Genomic DNA, 27,152 nt, shown 5'->3' with positions numbered 1-27,152 from the left:
CTCACTACTCTTTTTAACCTCTCCCTCAGCACGAACACAATTCCAAAATTGTGGAAGTCAGTGTATGTCCTGCCTTTGCTAAAAGGAGGGGAGGCCTCCTTATTAAATAACTATAGGCCAATCTCTAAGTTGTCAGTTCTGGCTAAGGTTCTTGAACGCTTAGTGAGTGAACAGGTAAAGGTATTTTTATGTACAAATAACATCCTGTCTAAACATCAGTCAGGCTTCAGAAAGCAACACAGCACTATCACTGCCACAATGAAAGTGGTGAATGATGTGGCGAGTATTTTAGATAATAAGCAGAGTTGTGCAGCTCTATTTATTGACCTTTCAAAAGCGTTTGACACCGTCGATCATCACATTTTAAAGCAGAGGCTACTCAGTATTGGCATATCCAGCCATGCAGTGGGGTGGTTTGTAAACTACCTCTCTGAAAGGTCCCAATGTGTTCACTTTGATGGGCTGTCTTCTGAGTGGTTAAACATTGCTAATGGTGTTCCTCAAGGTTCTGTTTTAGGTCCACTTTTATTCTCCATCTACATCAACAGTTTAGGTGAAAATGTGGATGAAGCTACTTTACATTTTTATGCGGACGATACCGTGATGTACTGTGCAGGTCCCTCCATTAAGGAGGCTGGTGTTAAATTACAGGCTGTTTTTAACATTATTCAGACTCAGCTCTCTGAACTAAAGCTTCTTTTAAATGTTGAGAAAACCAAGGTAATGCTATTTTCTAAAGCTAAAAAGACACCAGAGTCTGTTTTAGATATTGTAACTACGCAAGGAATAAAACTTGAAGTGGTTACCTGTTACAAATACCTTGGTATCTCGGTTGATGATTGTCTCACTTTTAAACGTCATGTTGATAACCTGCTTAAAAAGCTGAGGGTTAGGCTAGGTTTCTTCTACAGGAACAAGTCCTGTTTCTCGCTTGAGGCCAGGAAAAGGCTAGTCACTGTGACCTTCTTACCTGTGCTGGACTATGGTGATTTGATGTATATGAATGCACCTGCCAATTGCCTGGTCAAGTTAGATCAGTGGTTCTCAAAGTGGGGGGCGCGCCCCCCCCCAGGGGGGCGCAGAGGCATGACAGGGGGGGCGCAAGAGACCAGGGGAAAAAATAAAAGATTAAAAATAAAAACATATTTTGAAAAATTATTGATTGAAAATAATATGATACAGTACAGTACTATTACGTCTAGGTTTCTGTGTTTCATTAAAGCTTGGGTCTGCGTGTGTGTGTGGAACGAGCCATTTTGTGTGCGTGCGCGAGCGAGAGAGAGCGCACCGGTACCGGAGATTGTTCTTGTTAGCTTCTGGTGCTAGCGAGCTACGCTAACGCACATAAACAAAGGCCAAATATATTTAAACAAACACACAAATGAGAAAATTACTCTAATATTGAATCCAATCAAGTCCCATCCAATTAACAAAAAAATGCAACACTGTCCTGAAGACAGAACCCAGAGTAACCACTAACCAGGATGACAGTCTGTCAGTCAGGAGACCTTTACAAACGTCCCCGCCCCCTCGCACACAGACGGGAGAGAGAGAGATCTCGTCTGGATTGGAAAGCTCGAAAATACATCATAGACGCATGTTATAGTCTTATTGCATATTAGAAACGGAGTTGGCGAAACTAAAACTGCGATATAATGTGTATGTAGCAATAATACATATGATATGACATATTTTAAATGCCTCCTGTACCGATAAAAAGTCCGATAACGTCGGAGCTTAACGTTACCACTGTCTTTAATAATTCCGGCCCGGGGCCCGTTTAATACCGGGGGCTCGGTACCCATCCCTACATGGAGAGGCGCAGGATATTGCTAAGGACTAAATACGATGGAGGGTTCTCTTCTCAGCCTTATTACCCATAGGGGATGAAGAGAAGTAAGTAAATAAAGTGGCCGGCGCTCCAGGGTCTGGTTCTGCTGTGCGTTTTTGTGATTAACGGTAAAACATTTCATAATTCCTCCACGGGATGCCATTGTCATTGTACATCACTCAACCTGCGAAATACACACACTCAGAGCCATATAATAGGCTAGATATATGGCACTGCACACACTCAGTACATAGCTCGACCCGCGAGTTTGCCGTTTGTAGTAGAGTTAGCAGGGTATTTTTATTTTAACTCTCGTCCCAAATTCGTCCCAAAATAATTTGTTATCATCCCCGACACTATTTTTTTCGGCCCCGGGACGACGGGACGTCCTTAAGCTCGAGGTCTAGGGGTCAAGGCTTAATATTTTTGAGCATAGTGTCCCTTGCCCCCTTTCAGGGAGATGGGTCTGGCTGCAGACCGCAGCAAGGAGGCGGATCGTATAGGGGCGTTTCCTAACTTTTTTTATCCAATAGCAACTTAAGGGATTCCAGCTGCTTTTATAAATCCTCGTAGAAGAAGTCATTCGTTCTAGTGATGGGAATTCCGGCTCTTCTTGGTGAGGCGGATCATTTGGCTCGGCTCACCAAGAAGAGCCGGCTCTTTCGGCTCCCAAAGGGCTCTTCAGTTTACCACATATTATACCTTTTAATCAAATCAAAGGTAGCCCTGTTTTGACTAATGAATGATGTATATGTGTACACATATATCACTTAAATGATTCAATACATCCTTTGTACTGAAGTATTCAAAAGTAAAAATTATATGTTTAATATAAATTATTTGCTGTGGCCAATTGTTTTCATTGCATTTACAGACCTGTGTAACTCTCTGATACCACCCAATGAATGCATTGACTTGCTTGTAGAACCACGCTACACAAAACAGATAGCAACACCTATAAAAACTATTTAAAAAAAGGGGCTACTGTATCAACCTATATAAAGTATATACATATAGTTTTTCTCCAGGAGAGGGGAGCGTGCTTTGAGATCAGCTGCTAGGCTGCAGCGGGGAGAAGAGGGGGACAAAAAGAGATCTCCGTCCTCTGTGTTTTATTCTTATAGAAGTAATGGGGCAGAAAACCCTCCTTTTTACGCAGCGGTCCAGACATAGACATCAAACGGCGACACATATTCAGTTGCCAGTTACTTTTGGCATTAAGGCAGGGATATCTAGATACTTTCCAAGGTTTGATATAATGAATTGTGCTACTTTTAAAGCAAGCAACGATGTTTTCAAATCTGTAATCAAAAAGCTCCTCAAAAACACTATCTAAGCAGTTCCTGCCGTTGTTACGTTAGTTCAAACAGTAACAACGGACTACTTTTCTTAGCGGATGCATGTCAATTTAAATCAATACATAAAACTATTTTTTAAATCAATAAAATCTTTTTCTAAATCCATAAAAGCATTTCAATTATTATTGGGAGTCATGTCGTTACTTTGTTGAGAATGTGGCCATGTGTAATAAGCGGGATAATGTCCACATTGCACATTGCATAGTGTGCCTTCATGCCGCTCTAGATCCCTCCGCAAAAACAAAACAAAAAACGGCTCGTTCGCGGGCGAGAGCCGGCTCCCGTCGTTCACTATAGAGAACCGCAGTGACGCGTCCTAAAACCCGGAAGTAAACTTCTTCCGGTTCCTTCGTCAAAAACTCAATGCAATTTCTCCATAGGATTTCGGAAAATAGCTCGAAATAAGGTCTGTGGTTGACACACATTTAAGAGAGGGATCACATTTTGTTCAGCCGGATAATCTCCACATGTCAACCCTACTTTTATAATTTTTGAATCATAAATCTAGTTGCCAGAAGCAAAATGCTAACGTTATGCTATAAACGAACTACAAGCCAGTCCAGCAGCAGGGTCGCACGACTTCAACGTCACGCCAACTTAAGATCGTTTCAACTGACTTGCACTGAAACTGCACTTTGAACACTTCAAATATATTATTACCATTTTAAACTGTATAACCCGGTTATCTAGCAGTGTGAGAAAAAGTTTTTAGAGAGTACTTGTCCATGGACAAGTGAGTTTGGCAATCTACTTGTCCGAATACATTTTTCACTTGTCCAGAATTGACAACAATTGGGGCCACTGGAATCTTCTTCTTCGTCATCGTATTTTTTACATTTTCCCACGGTTTTTACGACACCGCTAACGTAAGTGAGCGGTAAGATTTTACTGCATCACACATAGGGTTGGGTATCGTTTGGATTTTAACGATTGCGGTTCTGCTTTTCGATTCTGGTTATTTTCGGTTCTCGATTCCGGTTCTTGGAGAGGGTAAATCAGTCCCATGACAAACTGGGAGAAAAATATATTTATGAAAACATTAAGTCAAATCTGTATTCCTATTTACGAATCACTTCATACTGTTGAATTTCTTACGGTTATTGAATACAATTATATAAAAATAATCTCTGCATTGTTTAGTTAGTCCTAAGTGGTGCAGTTTGAGAATGTACAAAGACTCCAGCTCATTCAAAACTCTGCAGCTAGACTACTAACGAATACCAAAAGGAGGGAACACGTTAGTCCTGTCTTAGCTACTCTACACTGGCTTCCTGTAACTCTTAGAATTGATTTGAAGGGGCTTCTCCTCACATACAAAGCTCTAAATGGACAAGGACCCAGCTACATGTCTGACTCTCTAATGAACTACACACCCGCCAGAACACTGCGATCATCAGATGCAGGTCTACTAGAGGTCACCAGAAAGAGTCCTAAGAAGATCGGTGATGCAGCCTTTGTAAACTACGTCCCAAAACTGTGGAACACGTTACCCAACAATATTAGGAAAGCCAATACATTAGGCATTTTTAAAAGGCAGCTTAAAACCTCTCTTTACCAAAGCACTTGACTGATTTTACACTATTATACTGCACTATTCTCTGTGATTGACATTGCACTATTTCTCTATGTTTTATTCCCCATGTTTTTATTTTTAATTATTTTATCCCACTTTATGCTTTGCTCTTGCTGCTTGTTTTACACTGATTTTATGTCTTATTTGTTACTGATGTAAAGCACTTTGAACTGCAATCCCCTGTATGAAAGGTGCTATACAAATAAAGTTATTATTATCATTATTATATTTATAGCCTATAGGCCTAGCGCTTTTCTACAACTCAAAGACACTTGCACGCTTACACATGTCCTGTAATACACATGCTGGCAGCTGCCCAGCTACTCACTGTTTGTAAAAGTTAATACATAGTATAAATAGCATTTCAATAATGTACTTTCTATACCCTGCTTCATAAACAATACTGACATCCCTGCTCCTCCGAGTCTGGGGGTCCGGGGATGTGAGGACAGCGCGAGGACACAGACAGGGAGGCTGCTTCACTTCATAAAGGAAATGGCGGTCAATATTAACACAGGAGCTCAAACGCTTAATAACCTTCATTACGTGTTAGAGAGAGAACATAAGTTTGACAAAGATGAGGCTGTTATACGGGCAGCGGATCCGCTGTGTGTAGAAAGAGAGAGAGACGCTGAGCCGCACCGAGCAGCGATCAGCTGAAACGGAGCATAGAGAGAGAGAGCTGCAGTCCGCGGGGCTCGGCCTCTCCTCCTGTCCTCACAACTCTTATTAATCCCGGGACCGGACAATTGTTATTTGTTCCTACTCGGAACCGAGTTTTGCTTCCCAGCCCGGCCACTGTGCTACACTTCCCGCCCCGTCTAACTGTACAGAAAGCGGCGAGATGCATTTCCTTAGGAATCGACAAGCAGAACCAAAACTAACACTTCTAAACGAACAATGGCGGACACGGACAATTTGCGAATGAGTTCTGCCTTTTGTAAACTCAATGTATCAATAATTTGTCAATAAATCGGGGCGAAAAACGTCACTTGTCCGCCGGACAAGTCAATTGAAAGATCTACTTGTCCGATATTGTAAATAACACGTCCCGGACGGTGGGACGTGTACTTTTTCGCACACTGTCTAGGCCCTTTTTGTTTTGTTTTATGTATACATGTCACACTGTGGGTGTGAAGCTGACCGTTGAGCGGCCCAGACCAAGCAAGGAGGCAGAACGTGGGCATTTATTAAAAACATGGGCACAAAGTTCACAGCCTCAATCAATCCTGCTGTTCCCTTTGTCCACATCCTGCAGCCACAAGGATCTCACACACACACCCAGCCCTCTCAACAGACAGAGAAACCGAGCCTAAATACACCCACTCCAATCAGCACAACCAGACACAGGTGAGGGGGGAGGAGACAACACAGGACACCAGGTGCACACCGTCATCAGCTACAGACAACATATACTGTGCAATCACGCTAATAAAGTGCCCTATTACCCGGCCTGAAGCCGTCAGTCCATAGTGACGAAGTTCCCTTCTTCACAGTGGGATACGATATTTCTGGATGTATAATACATGTAGACTTTTTGACAATAAAGCTGACTTTGACTTCCACGTGCTTGAATATTTTAACAAAGCTTTTCATTTTAGCCACACTGAATTTAACTAGAAGTCATGGCTGTCAATGACCAGTCTGATATCGTTTTACAAAGATGACAAGAAGTGTAGATAGAGGAGAGAACCACTACAAGTCAGGACACGTACAACAGTGCAGCCTAGATGAAGGTGTGCTTACCGGTGTTGTCAGGGCTAGCATGAGGGAGAAGGTTTATAGTGTCGGTGAGTAGTGATAGCAAGAGTACCGTTAACCTAGAGTTAATTTATTCACATTAGTGACATGAATTCCCATCAACAAATCCATTTTATGTGTCACATGAAATCTTTATTATAAATATTACACACCAGAAAACACAGAAATATCCATGAAATAAACATACAGTAGGCTATAAACAATTAAAGGGATAATTGGGAAGGCATTACAAATGTAAATATATTTTAAATAATAAAACAATCCCACCACCACAGGTATCTACAGGAGAAGAGGGAATTCTCTCCACAAAATCTGAATGCCCATGTGGAGAATGGAAATGCAGTCATGCAGCTGCATTAGCCATCTTTGCCATACACACTTTAAGCTGCCCCCCCCCGTCAGTGGAAGAAGCAAAAGGCAGCTAAACGTACGCATTCAGTGGAGGAGCTATTTCCTCCAACCAATAACTCATTCAACCCGCTGACAAGAAAGCCCACTTCCGAAGATCGTGACTGGCTGAGGGACAGACTCGGGGGCAGGATCTCAGGAATTTCTTGGCTTCTCTCCCCCGAGCCAGAAGAGGAACACTACAGCTTGGAAACACTTACTGTTCCTGAAATTATCAAATCTGTTGGGCATCAGGGACCTGAGGCAATTGTGGCAAGCATGGCATTGTCTGAGGAGCAACAGAGGGCAATTCAGGTGGCTTCCACTGGTCAGCGAACCAACCCAAACGGGCATTTGTTCAGGAAAGGAAGGTTGACTGCCAGCAACTTTGGAGCTGTCCTGAGGTCAAAGCGTGTGACTGCTTCCCTTAGTGCCAGGGTGCTAGGGCAACAACAGGCCCTTGATGGTGTTTTGTCTGTACAGGGGGACTATGAATGAATGTGAGGGCGTCAGGGCATTCACCACTGCAACCCAGATGCAGGTCCATGAGTCAGGTTTGTGGCTCTCCCAATCAGGAGTGTTGGGGGCATCTCCAGATGGTCTGGTAGGGTCTTCCGCTGTGCTGGAGGTAAAGTGTCCCTACGGAGCCAGGGAAATGACAATTAGTGAAGCATTGCAAATCAAGTGCTTCTGTGTCAGTAAGGAGGGAGAAACATTCAGCCTGGAACATTACTGGCACCAAGTGCAAGGTCAGCTTCACCTCACTGCAAGAAAGAAGAAGAAATTAAGAAATTGTGAATCATTTTTAATTTACATTTACTCGCCTTTGCAATGTTGTGGTTGTTAGAGTGTTAGGTTTCCTGTCAGCTCGTCTGTTGGGAAGATATAAAATATTAGTTTCATGGAAGTCACACAGTCACATATAAGAGCATTAAGACATACAGTACATAGGCTAAAACAAAACATCTAAAGATATAACCTTGCACTTTGATAAGTCTCGTGAACATTTTCACTATTTTGACATTTTTATAGATCAAAATTGAACTAAAGAAATAAAGGTAGATTCATCCATATTGAAAATAGGTGTCAGCTGCTACACTAATTATAATAGTTATATTTCTTAATTAATTAAGATATTACTGTATTGATCCCAATTTGGGAAATGTTTGTGTTGCAGAAGCATAACAAGAAAAACAAAATACAAGTTATTATATATACAAAAATATGTGAGGGATAGAATATTAAATTGAATATAAATGTAAAATATACATGTGATTTTACGTCTAAGAGAAGCTATGGAGCAGAGAGTTCTCTGCCAGCCAGAGGTGATTTGTTATTAGTTCAATATGTCAAACTGATTTCCCTGACTACAATCTTTAGTTACATGGTGAAACGTTATGCTGCTTGTACTAATTAGACTTAGCATATAAGCCACACAGGTTTGAATAGGATGTATTCATTATCTTTACTTATGTTGCGGTCTTTTCAGCAGCGCCATCTCTAAAACGGCGATACAGTCACTACCCATCATTTGCATTTCACCGTGACATGGACACAAATGTAACGTCAGCTTACCTCATGGCACGAATCCAGACTCTCCTTTGGAAAACATTGGCCGGGAAACGATAGAACGAGCACGTTTCATGCGAAGACCTGTGGCTGCAACCCGGAGCAAAGCAACAAACCATTGCATAGCTAACTAGTAGCGCTAGCTTTAGCTAACGTTAGCCAACGTTAGCCAACGAAACGAACTGCCGAGTAAAATGAGAAAACACTGGTAATTAATTGTTCTATAATTTGTAAAACTACGGTGTTAAAAATGACAATTTCAAAAATACAGATTCTAATGGTAAGATATAGATATGAAGCGTTTGGTTCCAAAACGCGATAAACGCCACTTTTGAAAAAAATGAGTTCCCGCCGAAATCAGTATTGTATTTCGTCGGTATTGAAAAGTCAACATTCACTTTTCCGCAAAACGCGATATCCGCCGTGTTATTCTGTCCTGTTTTCTCACTTTCTTTCCAAACAGCGACAAACGCCAGTCTCCCTTCTCTACAGAATGCGATATATCCGCTCAACCAATCACAGCGCACCATTCCACGCACCTCAACCAATCACAGAGCATTCCACGCAGTGTAAACAATAATGGTGGCACCCTGAATGTACCAGCTTTCGTCATTATCTACTTCAACAAACAATAAAAACATGAATACTTTTGACGGCATTGATGAACCTGTGGTGGTTTCTGCGGTGGGGAAGAAACGCAAGCCATCGAAATGTAATCATGTACGTGAGGAGATTAAGAAAATGAGACACTCGGGAGGAGGAAAAATGACGGCTGTCGCTTGTTATCATTCTCATACAAAAGCAAACTTCTGTCACGCAGACACATTGACCCCAGGGGATCTATTACAAAACGTTCAGTGTTTTTACTCTGGATCTACTAAAATCGAGCAGGATCAAGTCCCGGGGCCATCTAGTATTTAGCTCGGGCAATGAAGCCTCACCTGCTGGTTGCCCGATCGGGCAATCTATTATGCCAGTATCATGCAGCTCGCGGATCAGTAATGAGTGACCCGACAGTAAAACTAAACATAGGCCTATCTATAACTAGTTTAGGTAGTTTGAGAGGTAATTAAAATAGATACGTGTGATATTCTAACCTGACGTGTGTGTGTTTTGTCCGCTCACCGCTGCATGTGATCATACAGAGCTGCGTGTCCACTCGTCAGCAGCAGCTGATCTCTCTCTCTCCCGTCAGATTAGACTTCACTCACGTGTATGTCCATATCGATCAGATCCAGCTAGTTCTAGCTAATGATATGACTACCTGCTTATTAAAAGACACCTACACAATAAGTGTCACTATGCAACTGGGTGAGGCCACAAAGTATTGTGCAGTATTATGCATTTGTTTACATGCCCACCGGAACCCCGAGGCATTACCAACAGATCAACGCACAATCAACCCACACAGGACATCTATTTCTCCACATTAAGTGTTAGACATTAGAATTGACTATTATTGTCTGTCACATACTCTTCTTGTCTGTCACATAAGTGGCGCAACTGAAGCGGTATTGCGCTAATAGGAAATGATTTTGACCGAAGAGATTTAGATTTGCGGGAACTCTGTTACTGTTATGTATTTTTGCACAGTTTCAATATGAAAAATAAAATAGATCTATTGTATTTTGGAGGGAAAAAAACGTGTCATGGATTTATTGCATTTTGGGGAAAACATGATCAGTTTTTAAAATAACTATTTGAAAATCTAATTCTGGATCTTAATTTGTAATGTTATTATAACCTCAAGATGCTATGTGAAAGTTTGAAACAGAAAATAGTGGTTTTCACTTGCCACTTTTCTTGGTAAAGAAAATACATTTTTACTCAAATTAATCAACATGGATTTATAGCGTTTTGGAACCAAACTCTTCATATACAGATACTAAAGATACTAAAGATAGGCTACTAAAGATAGGCAGGTACTTGCTTTCAAGCAGAACACAGGGGGAAACAAATTTAGCGGGAGTGTTTACGTGTGTAGGCGTAATGACGTACAACGGCCTCGACAATTTCTGTAGTCCTATTCAGCCACTCGGTAACAACCATCGTTTTTCAGACACGTAAACTCTTCAAAAATCACCAGTGGGGTCACTGCTGATGTATCTACTATCGTAGAACAAAACGTGATTTATCTCTTAAATTTGTGTCAACCACAGACCTTATTTCGAGCTATTTTCCAAAACCCTATGGAGAAAATGCATTGCTTTTTTGACGAAGGAACCGGAAGTGCTAAAAATGCTAACTTACTTCCGGGCCCCACTGGATTAGCTTTGATTGAAGTATTTGTATAAAAAGCTTGTTGGCTGACTGTCCATCTCATAATGTTCACATAGAAACTAGCTGTCAATAGGAGATATCAATCAGAAGAATTATAATTGAATGCAAAAATCTGTCACAAAAAGAGGTTGCACATTTAAATTCAGGTGTTGTTATGGCAACGTCAGTGGCCAAACAGCCACATTTACTGCTGCAAATACGTTCAAACATGCTGTCGACATGTAAAGCAGTGCCACCATTTCAGCTGACTCTTTCTCAGAAATACTGTCACATAACATCCAGGAATCATATATTTCAGTGCTAGTTTGATGCTAAGCTAAGCTAACTATGAAACACTTTAACTGACAGGACTCCGGATCAACTGTGTACTGTAAGGTAGCTTCTAGCTTCATGTCGAACAGTAAGTCAACCTTTCCCAGAGAGCTTTCTTTGAAATCACCAGGTAACGCTAAAAAATACAACATTTAGATTGTATGACAAAGTGTGTATATAATATATCTGGCTAGCTAAAGCTACTTGCTAACGGTTTAGCTTACCCCCGCTATTCAAAGTAACGTCAACGTAGCTATAATGCTTTGCTTAAATGTTCGCATAACTTGTAAGTTTACTGACATTTACATACCTTATTCACCTGGCTCTGGGGTTGTTGTTTGAGCCACCACTTGAGAGTTGCCATCTTTTTTATTTAAAAAATGTCTAATGTCCATCTTCAGAAACTCCGCGTCCGCGGCTGAAAGTGTAAACACTGTCACAGAGGAGAGGTACGTACCTGTCAGCCAATAAAACACGTTTATTTCCATGCAACTCTCTGATTGGTCTGGTGGTTGCCTCTGTTGCATTCACTGAACACGGGAAATTACAATCCTACCATCCTCTAGGTAAAGTACGGTTAATGTATTATATTATTGAGGGAGAATTTGTCCGGGGCTAAAGAAAAAAGCCTACCCCAGGCGACGCCCATGGCCGCCACTGAGACTGACTATTTGTGTTGGGGGGGCCCGACTTTTTTTTTTCTCCAAAGGGGGGGCCTGACAGAAAAAGTTTGAGAACTGAGTTAGATGCTGCATATCACAGTGCACTAAGATTTGTGACGAACTGTAAATCATTAACCCATCACTGTACCCTGTATGCAAGGGCTGGTTTGCTTTCACTAACTGTACGGAGGCTCAGTCACTGGTACATTTTTATATACAAAGCCATGTTAGGGAAACTTCCATCTTATATCTGCTCCCTGATCTCATGGAAAATTGTAAGTGGCTACTGCCTGAGATCGAATGCTGTGGTTGTATTAAATGTGCCAACTGCTAGGACTGTCTTAGGGAAGACAGCTTTTAGATGCGCAGCTCCTCTGTCTTGGAATAGTCTGCAAATTAAATGGAAACTGAACAATCTGGTGCCACTAAATGTTTTTAAAGCTCGGTTGGATGCTACTCAATCGGAAGCTATTGGTACCTGTTTATGTGGATAATTATGTAAATGATGCTGTATGATGTCCTTTTGTTGTTCTGTTTATGTTTTTATGTTTCATGTGGAACTACTTGAGCAGGTCTCCCTTGAAAAAGAGATCAATGATCTCAATGGGATTTATCTGTATAAATAAAGGTTTGAAATGAAATGAAATGAGTTAGTTTACTGTTCAGGGACGTAGGTTCCCTGGCGCACATTATTTTCTATGGATGAGAGCTCTAGTTAGATTCAGGGTCCATATTTGTTTAGTCTCACTGATAAAGAATGTTGATTATTACACTCTGAACTAGTTAAAACATTGAGCTGCAGAAGAGTTCTTCAGTATTGGTTTGGCAACCGCTGTTTCAACTCGTGACACACCACCTGTCTTGTCAATTCTATGGCCGTAACTCCAAATAAACCGTCAGTGTTTGCCATCAAAGCTCCAGCTCTCCTCGTGTCTCTCTGAGTCCTGTTTCCAATTGCTTCAGACGTTTCCCCCACATTGTGTATATACTATAAATTAACGATTAAAAACTGTGTCTCGACTGCGTCTTAGAGACAGGTTGCTCTTATCTGTGTCTCTTAAAGGCTGCCACTGTGGTGAATTGTAGTCTTTAATATGTCCTTGACCAAAGATGTCAAGTTGACAACATTTGGCTTTCCCACAAAAACAAAAAACTGACTCTAAGAAGTAACTTTGGTTGGATATGTTTCTACATGTGCGTTGGTTTTGAGTTGTTGAGCATACTTGGGACACCCTTAGCAGTTTAACTTTGGCATGAAAACACTAGTTTTGTATACTTTTGTTTTAACATTTAAGAGTTTTGAGTACATCTTTAATTTGTTGCCAATTGGCCGAACCACATATTTCCAAAGCATTGTATTGATATCAATCTGTACCCTGATGACACCCTGCTGTTTGTAACCATTAAAGTTGGAGACAATGGAAATCGAATGTATTTTAGACCTCAAGAGCTGGACGCCACCAAATCAAATAAATGAGATCTCCATTACTTAGTTTTGTGCTAACATAGCTGGCAGTTTCTTTACATTTAAACATTTTTGTTTATTGTCTTTTCATTGTTTCTCTATGTTCTACTCTCTTATTTGTCATCTTTGACCTTTCAGGTGAGATGAGACGCAGCTCTGAGCCCCAACAGGACAGTGATGCCTTCTCTGGCTTTGTCAGCCCCTCCTCCCCCCTTCCACCAACCAGTGCCCATGGCCGCTCCATCTCCATATCAGTGGTACCATGTTCAGGAGATCACAAACCTATCTCATTGGCTGAGGACGCGTTCCTGCCCAACACCCCTCCAGCCTCTCGAGTCTCGAAGGCATGCACTGCCCTGCCCTCCCAGACCCCCCCGCCACCCTCCCGCAAACTGCTGCAGCTCCTCCCCAACATCACCCTGCCCAGGAGCAAGAGTCAGGAGTCCCAGCTGGCCAACCGCATCGAGGTTCCGGCTACACACAGGTGGGTCTAAGAGTTACTGCAGTCGTGTGTTTATGGTAGATCAGAGTCTCCTGTTTGAAATGTACATTACCTTTCAGCTGCCAAATATCAAACAGAAATAAAAATGGCGGGAAAGAAGTCATGGCATTCAGGTATAGCCTCAGATATTTCAATTCTAATATTTGCGATCTCCAGAAGATGATATTTAAAAATGTTTTAGTCAGACATACTGTCCTCAAGTCAATGAAGTGCCCATTTGCGGCAAATGCGGCCACTTCAGCTTGTACTCTCACTTCCTGTCACATTTTACTTTCTATATTTCAATCAGGAGAGACGGTTTTGATGTAAGAATACATATTTATTGCCAGGGATACACAAATTAATGTAATGGTGTTTTGGCGATTAGGCCCCGTTGTGCAGGAGTGTCATTCGGGAGGGGAGAACCGATCCGATGAAACCCCCCGGGGTCTCGACACTGGTGGTGGTGAATGGATAGCTGGGGTCGGTGTAACGGAGGTGATCTCTGGGCCCATAGACCGAGGCCTCCGTTACGGATAATATAGCGTCCTTACTGGCGAAGTATGTTGATTTGTTCCCTGGTTTTATTTTGGAAAGTGTTCCCCCTCCCGTCTTGTCTGTTACTGGTGAGTGTGTTCACCTGGTGCCCTGTGTTTTCTCCTCCCCCCTCACCTGCGTCCTGTCCGGTTGATTAGTTTGTGTGTATTTAGGCTCTGTCTTTCCTGTTTTGTGTGTGTGAGATCCTTGTTGCTGGTGACGGTGTTCACGGGGACAGTCATATATTGAGGCTGTGTCATGTACCACAGCGATAAATAAATGCCCACACCGGGTTGTATTTGGGACGCTCTGCCTCCTCGCTTAGTCGGGCCGCTCAACGGTCAGCTTCACAGTCGGTCTGAAGAGGAGTGGCTTAGCTTGACCCTGGATTCAGAGGGACAGGAGGTGAAAAGGGGGGGAGGAGGGTTGCGTCAAGTCACCTGAAATGACAGCTGTCAGAGGGGGAGAGCAGATTTTAAAGGTTTAGCAGAGCGCTATGATAGGCTTGTGAGAGCGAAGTGATTGGTTAAGCTGGAGAGTGACGCCCCCGATCACTTATTGAGAGGAGAGAGAGTAGTAACATGGAAATAGTAAATGAAGAGTAAAGACGGTCTTCCTGGTTGAACTTGCGCTGAGCTTCATTAAAGTCTCAAAACTTCCCAAAAAATACTCAAAAAATAAAAAAACAGATGCCAAACCTTGCTGTTCGGTATGAATTAAGAAAGCAGGATAAATTAATATATTTGACCATGAATCCCCCTGTTCAGATCAAGATTAAGGTAAACTTTTAATAATCCCGAAATTCAGTTTTTCCCTCTCACAAGGATTTGATGCCTTGCTCAAGGACACCTCGGCAGTGCCCAGTAGGTGAACTGGTACATCTCAAGCTACCAGTCCACACTCCTATATTTTTTGATAAGGACTTGAACCGGCCACCCTTCTGTTCCCAAAACAAGTCCCTGAGCTACTGCTGACCAAGGAAATCAACAATGTTTTTACCACAACTATATAAATATATATACAAATATTTCTAGTTAATAAAAGTGTGGTCATCTGCCTAAAATGTCAGCTTTGCACACAAGACTTTTACATTACATGACCTACTTTTATCCAACGCGATTTACAATAAGTGCAATAAACCTCAGAGATTCAAACCAATGACAACAGAACAGTGCTGACATATTTACTTCAAAAAGCAATATCATTGTAAGTGCTGGTGCATAAGTTATTTTTTTCCGCCAACGTATAAGTGAGACAGGTGGGTCTTCAGTATGCGACAGAAGATATGTAGACTCTCCGTTGTCCTGATATCAGGGGGAAGCTTGTCTCACCATTTGGGAGCCATATATAGGGTAGCGAAGGGCATGTCTTTGTTGGGGTGTACCTGGTTCCACTTGGTAGCAAGCCGATTGGCAGAAGCAGGGCGACTTTTTTCATTCATGCTGTCTATGGGCTTAACATTGTACATTTTTAGCCAATATGAGTTCATTACCTTTTCTGTAATGCCAACCCAAAGGACACACTTCAAATGTGTAGACCTACTACGTATAAAAATGTACGAACTACAAAATTGTCATTAAGTTGATAATCCTGTCTAACACAGTCTCCAATGCAGGACCTTCTGTAATGTGGCATTCACACACACACACACACACACACACACACACACAAATGAAGGGAAAAATATCAATATGTATCCTTGTTGTTTGTTGCTCTCTGTGTTGCAGAGGCGGTAAGAGGAACAAAGTGTTGGGGGCTCTTCACATCAACGGGAACACTCCTGATGACTCGGCGCTGCGCTCCCCCCCGCTCTCTGCCCGAACACCTGGCCCCATCCCGGCCTCAGCCCCCTACATGATGCCCGCCACCCCCACCCTGCTGGACAGTGAGTGTCCTTCACGGATCCGCTCTGGTTCCTCCTCTCTTTGTTCTGCTGCGATTCTGCTTCCTTGCCTTTGTGTTTCTGACACATTCCATGTTCTTCACAGATGTCTCCATGCACAGGGGTTCCCCTCAGACAATGAGGAGAGACATTGGTCTGGCTGTCACTCACAGGTCAGTGATCAACCCCCCCCCCCCCCCACTGTCCTGTTTAGAACAAACTATTTTATTTGACAAGGTTATATGAATAATGCTGTAGATTCTGTTGTTATAGTAGTGTCGACACTGACAAAAGGATTCATTAGAGTAGTGTTGCAATGGGTCGGGACCTTTCTGGACATTTTCCAAGTAAAGTTTAGCTTAGACATTTTGCATTATTATAAAATGAAGATCATACTTGTGGCTCAGGGGCCGAATGGATGTATACCAATCAGAGTGTCAGTGGTTCGATACCAAGTTCATTGTGTCAATATGGTGACGTTTTGGACAAGATACTTAAAAAGGCATTCTGCTAATGTTCAGGTGTATATCAGTACGTAGTGTCTCTCCTGGGACATGTCTCCATTCTTTAATGTTCAAAAAGCTCTTTATTTCTCTCCTACTGCCTGTGCTGCAGCACCTCTTTTCACCCTCTGTCTGAAACTAGAGCCCAGTCTGCTCTGATTGGTTAGCTGGCCAGCTCTGTTGTGATTGGTCAACCGCTTCAAGATGTGTCAGAAATGTCCCACCCCCCACGTACAATGCATACAAGCGCTAGCCATTAGAAGTGTGGGTGTTACATAGTGATGTCACTATGTTACGGTAGTCAACAAAGGAGTCTAATTGAGGCGTTTCAGGCAGGGGGGAACTCCCTCTGGAGGGAACACAGGGATTGTAGCCTTTGCAGAACATTTACTTGCACAAAAACCTATAAAACACAATACAGGAAAGGGAAAACCCCCATGAGCATAATATGGCCTCTTTAAGAGCAAACTATATTGTGTGCAGGCTATTTTCCCAAACCAAAAATACATTTATATAGAGCTGACTGTGTGTGGTATTGCAGTCACTGACGTAAAGGCTGAATTGGCATTAGGTTTGTTCAGCTGATTGTTTTCAAAGACCACATGTTTTGTATTTTGTAGGTTTTCCACCAAGTCCTGGCTCTCCCAGACGTGCCAAGTGTGTCGCAAGAGCATGATGTTTGGCGTCAAGTGCAAACACTGCAAGTAAGAATCCTAAAAATAGCCCTGCCCCCCCCCCCCCCATACTCTGTTTGACTAATAATTCCAATTACAATGGTCTCACGTTATAACCATCTGCTCACAGGTTAAAGTGCCACAACAAATGTACCACAGAGGCTCCCTCCTGTCGGATATCTTTTCTCACATGTAAGCATCACGCAACGCCGTCTGTTTCTTCCATGTTTTCTTCTTTTGAGATGTAATTGTCAGGGAAAGTTTTGTTTTTATTTGACGTGTATCTCAGCACATAGCATCTGAAGAGTCGAACTGAATTGGACAGGTTGTTGCTTTATACAACTCTGACAAACTGACTATATTTAGTTTGATAGGAATATAGCTAAGACGAGTTTCGATGGTTAAACCAAAAGCAAAGGATGTACTAAAGAGTTCTTATCTGTTTTCAATCGTAAACTGTGGGTTTTGCATCATCTACATTGGCAGTGCATCAGGAAGTGATCTTGTAATAACCTGTAAGTATGAGTGCAGGAAGCAGAGCTCTTTTTAATGCACATACAGATCTGTGTATATCTTTTTAAGGCCCTGTCTCCACATTGTGTTATGTTCTGGGAGAAAAAGCGCTGGGTAGAGCCTCCACCAAGCGATTCATCTAGAAATGTTCCCAGTGCTTTTACTTAAGTTTCTTTGACATAGATATAATGACATTATTTGTATACATCTATTTGTGCTATTACTTCAGTTTCCGTCTGAAAGTGACGTCACTGTCGACTCTGTGATAAGATAAAACGGTGTTGAGTCCAAGCAATCGAGCAAACAAACCAAAATAGAGCGTAAAAAAACCCACTGTTTTTTTTCTGTGTTATCTTTCTCATTAAACATTTAAAAAAACACACGGGCGCTATGTGGACACAGGCCCTAAATAGACGATGTGTGAACCTTTAAAAGTCACCTATTATGCAAAATCCCCTTTTTCATGAATGTTATACATGTGTCCCCTCTGTGTAAAGAGATTTTGGAAGTTTCAGGAAAAAATATTCGCTCACTTTTTGTCCTTATCCAGTTCTATAAAAACCTGTCTGAAAAGGAGCTGATCAGATTTTGGCCACTTTATGAGGTTGTAACGATTTTTTTTGGCTTGTGTAACCCTTAGCCAATCACTAACCAAGGTACCCCCCCCCCCACCTTATCATCTGAATCTCCTCCTAGAGCACCATTGTGTTCTTTTTAACCAAATGTCTCTCAGAGTTGCTCCTTATTTTCATCTAAAGTAACAGACAGAGAATCAGCACTTTGGAAACAGGGCTGAAACAGAGAGGATTATGGGATGCTGCAATGATCTGTTTGGTGTTTGGAGCCAAACACTTCAGATGCGGCTTTCACACCAGCGCTTTTCCCGTTCTAGCTCCGAGCTAGAGCTTTTCTGGTTCAGCTCCGGTTTCCCTTTTCTGCTCCCGTTTTGTTCACACCGCCCAGAGCCCGACTGGAGCTGCCGCTGCTGCGTCATGACGTCACCGTTTACATCGCTGGTTTGCTCCCCAACGGCGTTACTGTCAGGATTCTGATGATTTGTCACGTTTGTAGTTTTGTATGTCTGGTTATTTGTGTTTTCCCCCTGTCGTTAGTTTCCCTGGTGTGTCTAGTTGTCTGATTGTGTTCACCTGTCGCCCTTGTGTTTCTCCTCCCCTGCCCGGCTGTTTCTCGTCTTGTGATTACCCCTCCCTGTATTTAGGCTTGTCTTTTCCTGTGTTCAGTGTTGGTTCGTCTTTTGTTTGTGAATAAGTTCACCGGTGAGAGTTCTGTTTTGTCCAAGTTATTTTTATTTTATCCTTGAAATAAAGGTTTTTTTCAGCGTTATCTGCATTTGGGTCCTGCTTGCTTCACTCACCGTAACAGTTAAGGCGCTCACAACAACAACAACAACAACGGAGGACTGCGTCGGGTCGATAATCGTGTTGCTTTTAATCATACGAAGCCAGATTAAATTAAATAACGAATTCTCCAACCTTTTACTTTCTTCCAGAATGCCTTGGTTCATTGTTTATTAATGTGTTTCAGCGCCATTTACCGACCGCTGCAGTGCTGGCTGCTCTTCCACAGGAGTGTATTCTCCCGTTAACTCACAGCAGCGGCCGCTCTAAAGTATTCACTGTCTGACTGTCACACAAGCAGCTGATAAATATCCCCAGTTCCCCATAAGTGAATGTGTGTCAGTCTGACGCTGTTATGAAAGTTTCTCTGGTATAAAATGGGTGATGTTAGCATAGCAACCAAAGCTAAACTGACTACTTGCTATCTCTGGTATAAAATAAGTGATGTTAGCATAGCAACCAAAGCTAAACTGACTATCTTGAATACTTGTTGTTGCTATCCTATTGTGGCATAAGCCGTTTTCTACAGGCACATTTTACCGGCGTATTTTTCATTATGATTCTACTTGTGATAGTCGGACATGACAACCTGTGCAGCCCATGTATTGATTCCATCCGATAGCTGCTTTAATACAAAACAACACGTCTGCTTGCTCTCCACAATGATCAATAACAGCGAACGGATGGTCAAAGTAAGGTACAAATAAACAGAATCACACGAAGCCTGGTTAGTGTTGCCTGACTTTATAAAGTGTGTTTTTTTTTTACAAGTGTGTGGTTGCCTTCTAGTAAGGTGACCAGATTTTCAAAATTAAAAGCGGGGACATTTTGAGTTTTGCGGTCAATTTTCTTCACTGTTAAAGAAAAAAGGGGGACAATTCTCGTTCAATGTAATTTGAACATTTGAACTGTTGGATACAAACAGAAGATCATATATGAGACTTCAAAGGTCTTTTATTTTGAAACTGTACATCAGATTGTCCTGATTCTCTCTGAGTGATTAGATGGGGTGTCCTGCTATCACCCTGGAGTGAAATAAGTCTTTGATAGTGGATAGTTTTTTATTTATTCGTGTATAAAAACAGAAGGACGATAGCCCATATATGAGATTTCAAAAGTATTTTATTTTGAAATTCTACTTCAGATTGTCCTGATTTTCTCTGATTGACTAGATGGGGTCTCCGATCACCCTGAAGTGAAATAAGTATTTGATTGACTTCGAATGACTCATTGATTATGGACAGTTTCCATTTAATACTAATCAAAATATTGATGGACAAATTAAATATAGATCTGATTTGAGATTTTAAACAGCATACATTTTAAATTGTGTTTCAGAAAGTAATGTTATCTTAGGAGTGTTGTGAGATGGTATCAATTGAAATGTGTCACCCAGTGGAAATGTCAGATATATGTCTTCATAACTGTATACTTACATTCACTCAGTTATAATGTGGTAGCTATACGTAGTTTGTTTTAAATTATTATTGATCACATTATATTTCTTAACTTAAGCACCAGTATATATGAATATGTTTGGTGTGTTTTTTGCGCTTTTATTTTGAAGGCAGTTTTTACAGGCCTCTACCGTAATGCATAGGATATTCGTGCACCGCAATACAACGTGTGGGCTGGCTTGACTGGTTTCCGAAGTGGGGGCTGGCTTGACCACAGTCTGTTTACCCAATGTTTCCTGACATGAAACGTTTTATTTCACCTTGCTATGTGTAAAAAACGGGGACATTTCCGGGGACAGTTTCAACCGGGGACAGGCCAATCCAGGCCTGTCCCCGGAAAACGGGGACGTCTGGTCACCCTACCTTCTAGTCACTTTGCTCTGCACTACTGCTTGTAGGCAGGCATGACGAGACTCTTCAGTCGACCCATGTTCAGGGGAGGTGGGTTTAGTTTCCTGCACGCCTCGACGTAAGAGAGACGTAAGCGGCACCGCCTCTTAGCTCCGGAATCTTGCTGCTAGACCGACAATTTTTTGGAGCTGGAAACGAACCGGATTCCGGAGCTAATGCCCCTTTCACACCAGCGCCTTTTCAGCTCCGGCTCGGAGCTAGAGCCTGAAAAGCGCCGGGTTTTCCAGTTCACACCGGAGCTGCGCCGGCTCTTAGCTCCGGAATCCGCTTCATTTCCAGCTCCAAAAAATTGTCGGTCCAGAGGCAAGAGCTTTGGAGCTAAGAGGCGACGTCGCTTACGTCTCTCTTACGTCGAGGCGTGCAGGAAACTAAACCCACCTCCCATGGGTCGACTGTTATGCCTGCCTACAAGCAGTAGTGCTTATAAACACACTTTATAAAGTCAGGCAACACTAACCAGGCTTCGTGTGATTCTGTTTATTTGTGCCTTACTTTGACCATCCGTTCACTGTTATCGATCATTGTGGAGAGAGGCAGACGTGTTGTTTTGTATTATTGCAGCTATCGGATGCAAGTAGTCAGTTTAGCTTCGGTTGCTATGCTAACATCACCCGTTTTATACCAGAGAAACTTTCATAACAGCGTTGTGATACCAAACAGACACACATTCACTTAGGCTAAGGGAACTGGGGATATGCATCAGCTGCTTGTGTGAGTCGGACAGTGAATACTTTAGAGCGGCCGCTGCAGTGTGAGCTAACCGGGAGCTAACGGGAGAATACACTCTGTGGAAGAGCAGCCAGCACTGCAGCGGTCGGTAAATGCTGCAGAAACACATTAATAAACAATGAACCACGGCACTCTGGAGAAAAGTATAAGGTTGGAGAAGTCGTTATTCAATTTATTCTGGCTTCGTGTGATTAAAAGCAACACGATCATCGACCCAACGCAGTTGTTGTTGTTGTTGTGAGCGCCGTAATGGCTTCCGTTGGGTGGCAAATCAGCGATGTAAACGGTGACGTCATGACGCAGCTCTGGGGCGCCAGTGGGCGGTGTGCACAGAGCGGGAGCTGAAAAGGGAAACCGGAGCTGAAGTAGAAAAGCTCCCGCTCGGAGCTAGAAACTGAAAAGCGCTGGTGTGAAAGCCGCATAAGAGACGCTGCGGTGTGAAGAGGTCAAACCGGTACTTTTCAGGCTTTAGCTCCGAGCCGGCCCTGAAAACGTGTTGGTGTGAAAGGGGCAAAAGACATGTTTTTTATATAACTGAGACCTATAATATATCCATTAGGGCTGCTCAATTAATCGTATTTTAATCGCAATTACGATTATGGCTTGCAACGATTACGAAAACAACATAATCGAAATAAAACGATTATTTTTTTATTATTACTTTTCTTTTTTTTTCTTTTTTCTTATTACTTTTTTCTTTTTCAGTTGAATTATACTTACAGTTCAGGATAATCAACTGTTAAACTACTGTTCACATTTTCTCCAATAAATTGACGTTTTCAAAGTAAATGGATAATCGTTTTTAATAATCGTGATATCAATTATTGACCCAAATAATCGAGATTATGATTTTTGCCATAATCGAGCAGCCCTAATATCCATGTAAAACAGTCTAATAGGGGACCTTTAATATTCAATGTTATGTAATTAAACCAATGTTTTGATGTGATTTGCAGTGCCCAGGATGCGGAGGGCAGAGTCAGTGCCGTCAGATATCAATAACCGGATTGATCACACAGTAATGATCCCACTGCAGTTCGGCACTTTACCTAAGGCAATAACCAAAAGGGTAAGCACATGAGCACACGTTTCTTTCTTGTTGTTCTTTAATATGTTGCCGTTCTCAAAGTTATTAAGTGTGTGTGTGTGTGTGTGTGTGTGTGTGTGTGTGTGTGTGTGTGTGTGTGTGTGTGTGTGTGTGTGTGTGTGTGTGTGTGTGTGTGTGTGTGTGTGTGTGTGTGTGTGTGTGTGTGTGTGTGTGTGTGTGTGTGTGTGTGTGTGTGTGTGCGCGTGTGCATGCAGGAGCACCCCCCCAGTTTGAGCCAGCTGGACTCCAGCAGTAACCCATCATCCGCCACCTCCTCCACACCTTCCTCCCCGGCACATTTCCAGCACAACAACCCCCCCAGTGTGAGAACCACCCCCCCATCCAACCCGTCACCACAGGCCCCCCGGGACAGCCGCTTCAACTTCCCAGGTCATAACCTGTTGAGATGTATTCACCTGTCTGAAGCCTTTTAAACGTTTAGCATTGCACATCCTCCGTTCTGACTTAATAAAGTATAAAGTATGAAATGATGAATGTTGACTGATGTTCCACCAGATGTTCCTGAGTCCACACACACTGCTGTTCAACATGCTGGCGGCTCCAGTCAGTCTGGGTAAGGGAAAGCAACACAGAAACCAGACTGGCTGATGTTAGCTTATCATACTTCATATAATATTCTTTCATTTAGTCTTTTATAGATCATTTTAATTGATCTGGAATATTTTACATTTTGTATTATTTGTGATATATTTTTTTCTACTGCAGATGTGTTTATATTACATATCGAAATGTGTTGTTTATTTTTGTATACTTTATTCGTTTTAAATATTGTAATGCCTAAAATCACTGCTGCTATAGATATTTACATGACACAAGAAGTTATAGTAACATTTTGTTTTAATGCCACAATTAGAATACTTTATTAATCCCGAGGACATTGGGTTACTGGACAGTTGCTCCATTTTCAAATTAAATAAATCAAAGATAAATAAAATAGAGAAATCAATAAACATAAAAGGATTAATAAAAAATGTGCAATTAAAATATTTATATGAACACGTATATTACAACACATACAGTGGAGTATAGATATATGTATTAATGTTGCTATTTCCCGTCTCTCTTTTCTCAGACTGTCGCAGGTGGCCTTCACTGACACACAGCTGTCAGCGACGCAGCGAGGGGGGGTGAGAACTGGCCCTCACTCACACAGTTACATTACCACAAACAGGAAGTGAAAATAATGACTTATTTGCTTGGGCGTTGTGGTTCACAGCACTTGCAAATGAACTGATGTAGAGCACATTACTTTGTTATGTCATATTAAGTGTTCTGTGAAGGAGCTGTGTCTCTGAGCCTGACCAACCGCCATGAGCCTGACAACCGTCATGAGCCTGACCAACCGTCATGAGCCTGACAACCGTCATGAGCCTGACAACCGTCATGAGCCTGACCAACCGCCATGAGCCTGACAACCGTCATGAGCCTGACCAACCGCCATGAGCCTGACCAACCGCCATGAGCCTGACCAACCGTCATGAGCCTGACAACCGTCATGAGCCTGACCAACCGCCATGAGCCTGACCAACCGTCATGAGCCTGACCAACCGCCATGAGCCTGACCAACCGTCATGAGCCTGACCAACCGTCATGAGCCTGACCAACCGCCATGAGCCTGACCAACCGCCATGAGCCTGACCAACCGTCATGAGCCTGACAACCGTCATGAGCCTGACCAACCGCCATGAGCCTGACCAACCGCCATGAGCCTGACCAACCGTCATGAGCCTGACCAACCGTCATGAGCCTGACCAACCGTCATGAGCCTGACCAACCGTCATGAGCCTGACCAACCGTCATGAGCCTGACCAACCGTCATGAGCCTGACCAACCGTCATGAGCCTGACCAACCGTCATGAGCCTGACAACCGTCATGAGCCCGACCAACCGCCATGAGCCTGACAACCGTCATGAGCCTGACCAACCGCCATGAGCCTGACCAACCGCCATGAGCCTGACCAACCGCCATGAGCCTGACCAACCGCCATGAGCCTGACCAACCGCCATGAGCCTGACCAACCGTCATGAGCCTGACCAACCGCCATGAGCCTGACCAACCGCCATGAGCCTGACCAACCGCCATGAGCCTGACCAACCGTCATGAGCCTGACCAACCGTCATGAGCCTGACCAACCGTCATGAGCCTGACCAACCGTCATGAGCCTGACAACCGTCATGAGCCTGACAACCGTCATGAGCCTGACCAACCGCCATGAGCCTGACCAACCGTCATGAGCCTGACCAACCGCCATGAGCCTGACCAACCGCCATGAGCCTGACCAACCGCCATGAGCCTGACCAACCGTCATGAGCCTGACCAACCGTCATGAGCCTGACCAACCGCCATGAGCCTGACCAACCGTCATGAGCCTGACAACCGCCATGAGCCTGACCAACCGCCATGAGCCTGACCAACCGCCATGAGCCTGACAACCGTCATGAGCCTGACCAACCGCCATGAGCCTGACCAACCGTCATGAGCCTGACAACCGTCATGAGCCTGACCAACCGCCATGAGCCTGACCAACCGTCATGAGCCTGACAACCGTCATGAGCCTGACAACCGCCATGAGCCTGACCAACCGTCATGAGCCTGACCAACCGTCATGAGCCTGACCAACCGCCATGAGCCTGACCAACCGTCATGAGCCTGACAACCGTCATGAGCCTGACAACCGTCATGAGCCTGACCAACCGCCATGAGCCTGACCAACCGTCATGAGCCTGACCAACCGTCATGAGCCTGACAACCGTCATGAGCCTGACAACCGCCATGAGCCTGACCAACCGCCATGAGCCTGACCAACCGTCATGAGCCTGACAACCGTCATGAGCCTGACAACCGTCATGAGCCTGACCAACCGTCATGAGCCTGACAACCGTCATGAGCCTGACAACCGTCATGAGCCTGACAACCGTCATGAGCCTGACAACCGTCATGAGCCTGACCAACCGTCATGAGCCTGACAACCGTCATGAGCCTGACAACCGCCATGAGCCTGACAACCGTCATGAGCCTGACCAACCGCCATTAGCCTGATTATTACAGGACAATATATACATAGGCACACAGTAAAGTACATAATTAGTAAAGTACATAATTAGAATTCCTTTTTTTTACAAGTAGGTTTAAACGTAAGGAATTAGCTCTGCTTTATAATGGTGCATATATAAACACAATAAGAAGAATTCATTAATTTAGTAAAACAAGATGCAAACATAGAACTATTATAAATCTATTTAATGAGACAAATTACTCTGAAAATATAATAAAATATGTACAGTATATCTGAATTTAAATTGGAAGAGTTTTGAAATAGGTATCATTGTGAAGAAATGTGCAAACATTCACAATAATTCACAGTATTTTCTACTGTAAAAACTGGACTGTATTTGGTTTAACTTAAAATAGTGATGCATATAATATTGTAATTTTATAAAATGATGAAATAAATAATTAAAATGTTGGAAGACACTACACTGTACACCGGAAGAGAACCCGATTGTTACATTGTACTCAAAGAGCCCATGCTGCTAATACTATGCCACTGTATCAACTGAAAGGGTTGTTCTTCAACTTCCATTAGTTTTCTTTATATTTCTCACATTTCTTTTTGCAAGAGATCCTTTTCCCCCTCAAACCACTTGATTACTCAACAGTCCATGGTCACTTCCATTGTTGTGTTCTTTGTTTCAGGAGGAAGACTACCCAGCTAAAGATGAGGAAGCAGGCAAAGATGGCGACACAAACCAGAGCTTTTCCCCTGAGGAGGGGGATGCGGACGGGCTGGAGGACCTGCCTTCTTCCATCTGCCGCCGGGGGGCCGTTGGCCGCCGGAGGGGGCCGTTATCTCGTATGCCCAGCCATACCAGCGTCTACCTGCAGGAGTGGGACATCCCGTACGAGCAGCTGGAGCTGGGAGAGCTCATTGGCCAGGTGAACACACACACTAATGCTATTCCTCAGTTAGAGTACTTCTCTTGGTGCACTGCATGTCGTTCACTGTGAACAATTTAAACTCTGTAGTGTTATCTCGAATTAAATATTTCTGCTGTCACCAGAACTGACATTTGCCGCTGATATCTACCAAGGTTCCTAGCTAGCTCGATAGCTAGATACAACTCTGGGAAAAATTAAGAGACCACTTTGGTTTTATTATGTACATTTGTGTTATTTTATTCTATAAACTACTGACAACATTTATCTGTGTTGGAATTCAACAGACACTGGAATGGCTGCGATACATTTAGAGATTGAGATTTAAGAAAAAATGTGGAGCTGTCTCTTAATTTGTCCAGAG

General features: G+C 43.0%; 1 protein-coding gene across 4 annotated transcripts in view; it reads left to right on the top strand.

The window, feature by feature from the left end:
* LOC117457180 (kinase suppressor of Ras 1-like) overlaps positions 1–27,152 on the top strand; it is a 74,217-nt gene that overhangs the window by 36,748 nt on the left and 10,317 nt on the right. For all 4 annotated transcript variants that reach the window (XM_071205326.1, XM_071205325.1, XM_034097102.2 and 1 more), the window contains exons 3-12: positions 13,337–13,682; positions 15,944–16,101; positions 16,205–16,271; positions 17,222–17,305; positions 17,406–17,467; positions 22,700–22,812; positions 23,046–23,220; positions 23,347–23,404; positions 23,924–23,978; positions 26,549–26,788. In XM_071205326.1, the coding sequence (XP_071061427.1) occupies positions 13,337–13,682; positions 15,944–16,101; positions 16,205–16,271; positions 17,222–17,305; positions 17,406–17,467; positions 22,700–22,812; positions 23,046–23,220; positions 23,347–23,404; positions 23,924–23,978; positions 26,549–26,788 (1,358 nt within the window). The remainder of the gene's footprint in view (positions 1–13,336; positions 13,683–15,943; positions 16,102–16,204; positions 16,272–17,221; positions 17,306–17,405; positions 17,468–22,699; positions 22,813–23,045; positions 23,221–23,346; positions 23,405–23,923; positions 23,979–26,548; positions 26,789–27,152) is intronic.

Source organism: Pseudochaenichthys georgianus, chromosome 13 (genome assembly GCF_902827115.2).
Source record: "Pseudochaenichthys georgianus chromosome 13, fPseGeo1.2, whole genome shotgun sequence".
In the NCBI taxonomy this organism is placed as follows: Eukaryota; Metazoa; Chordata; class Actinopteri; order Perciformes; family Channichthyidae; genus Pseudochaenichthys; species Pseudochaenichthys georgianus.
Note: the sequence above shows the minus strand (reverse complement) of the source record. Positions and strands in the feature narration are given on the sequence as shown.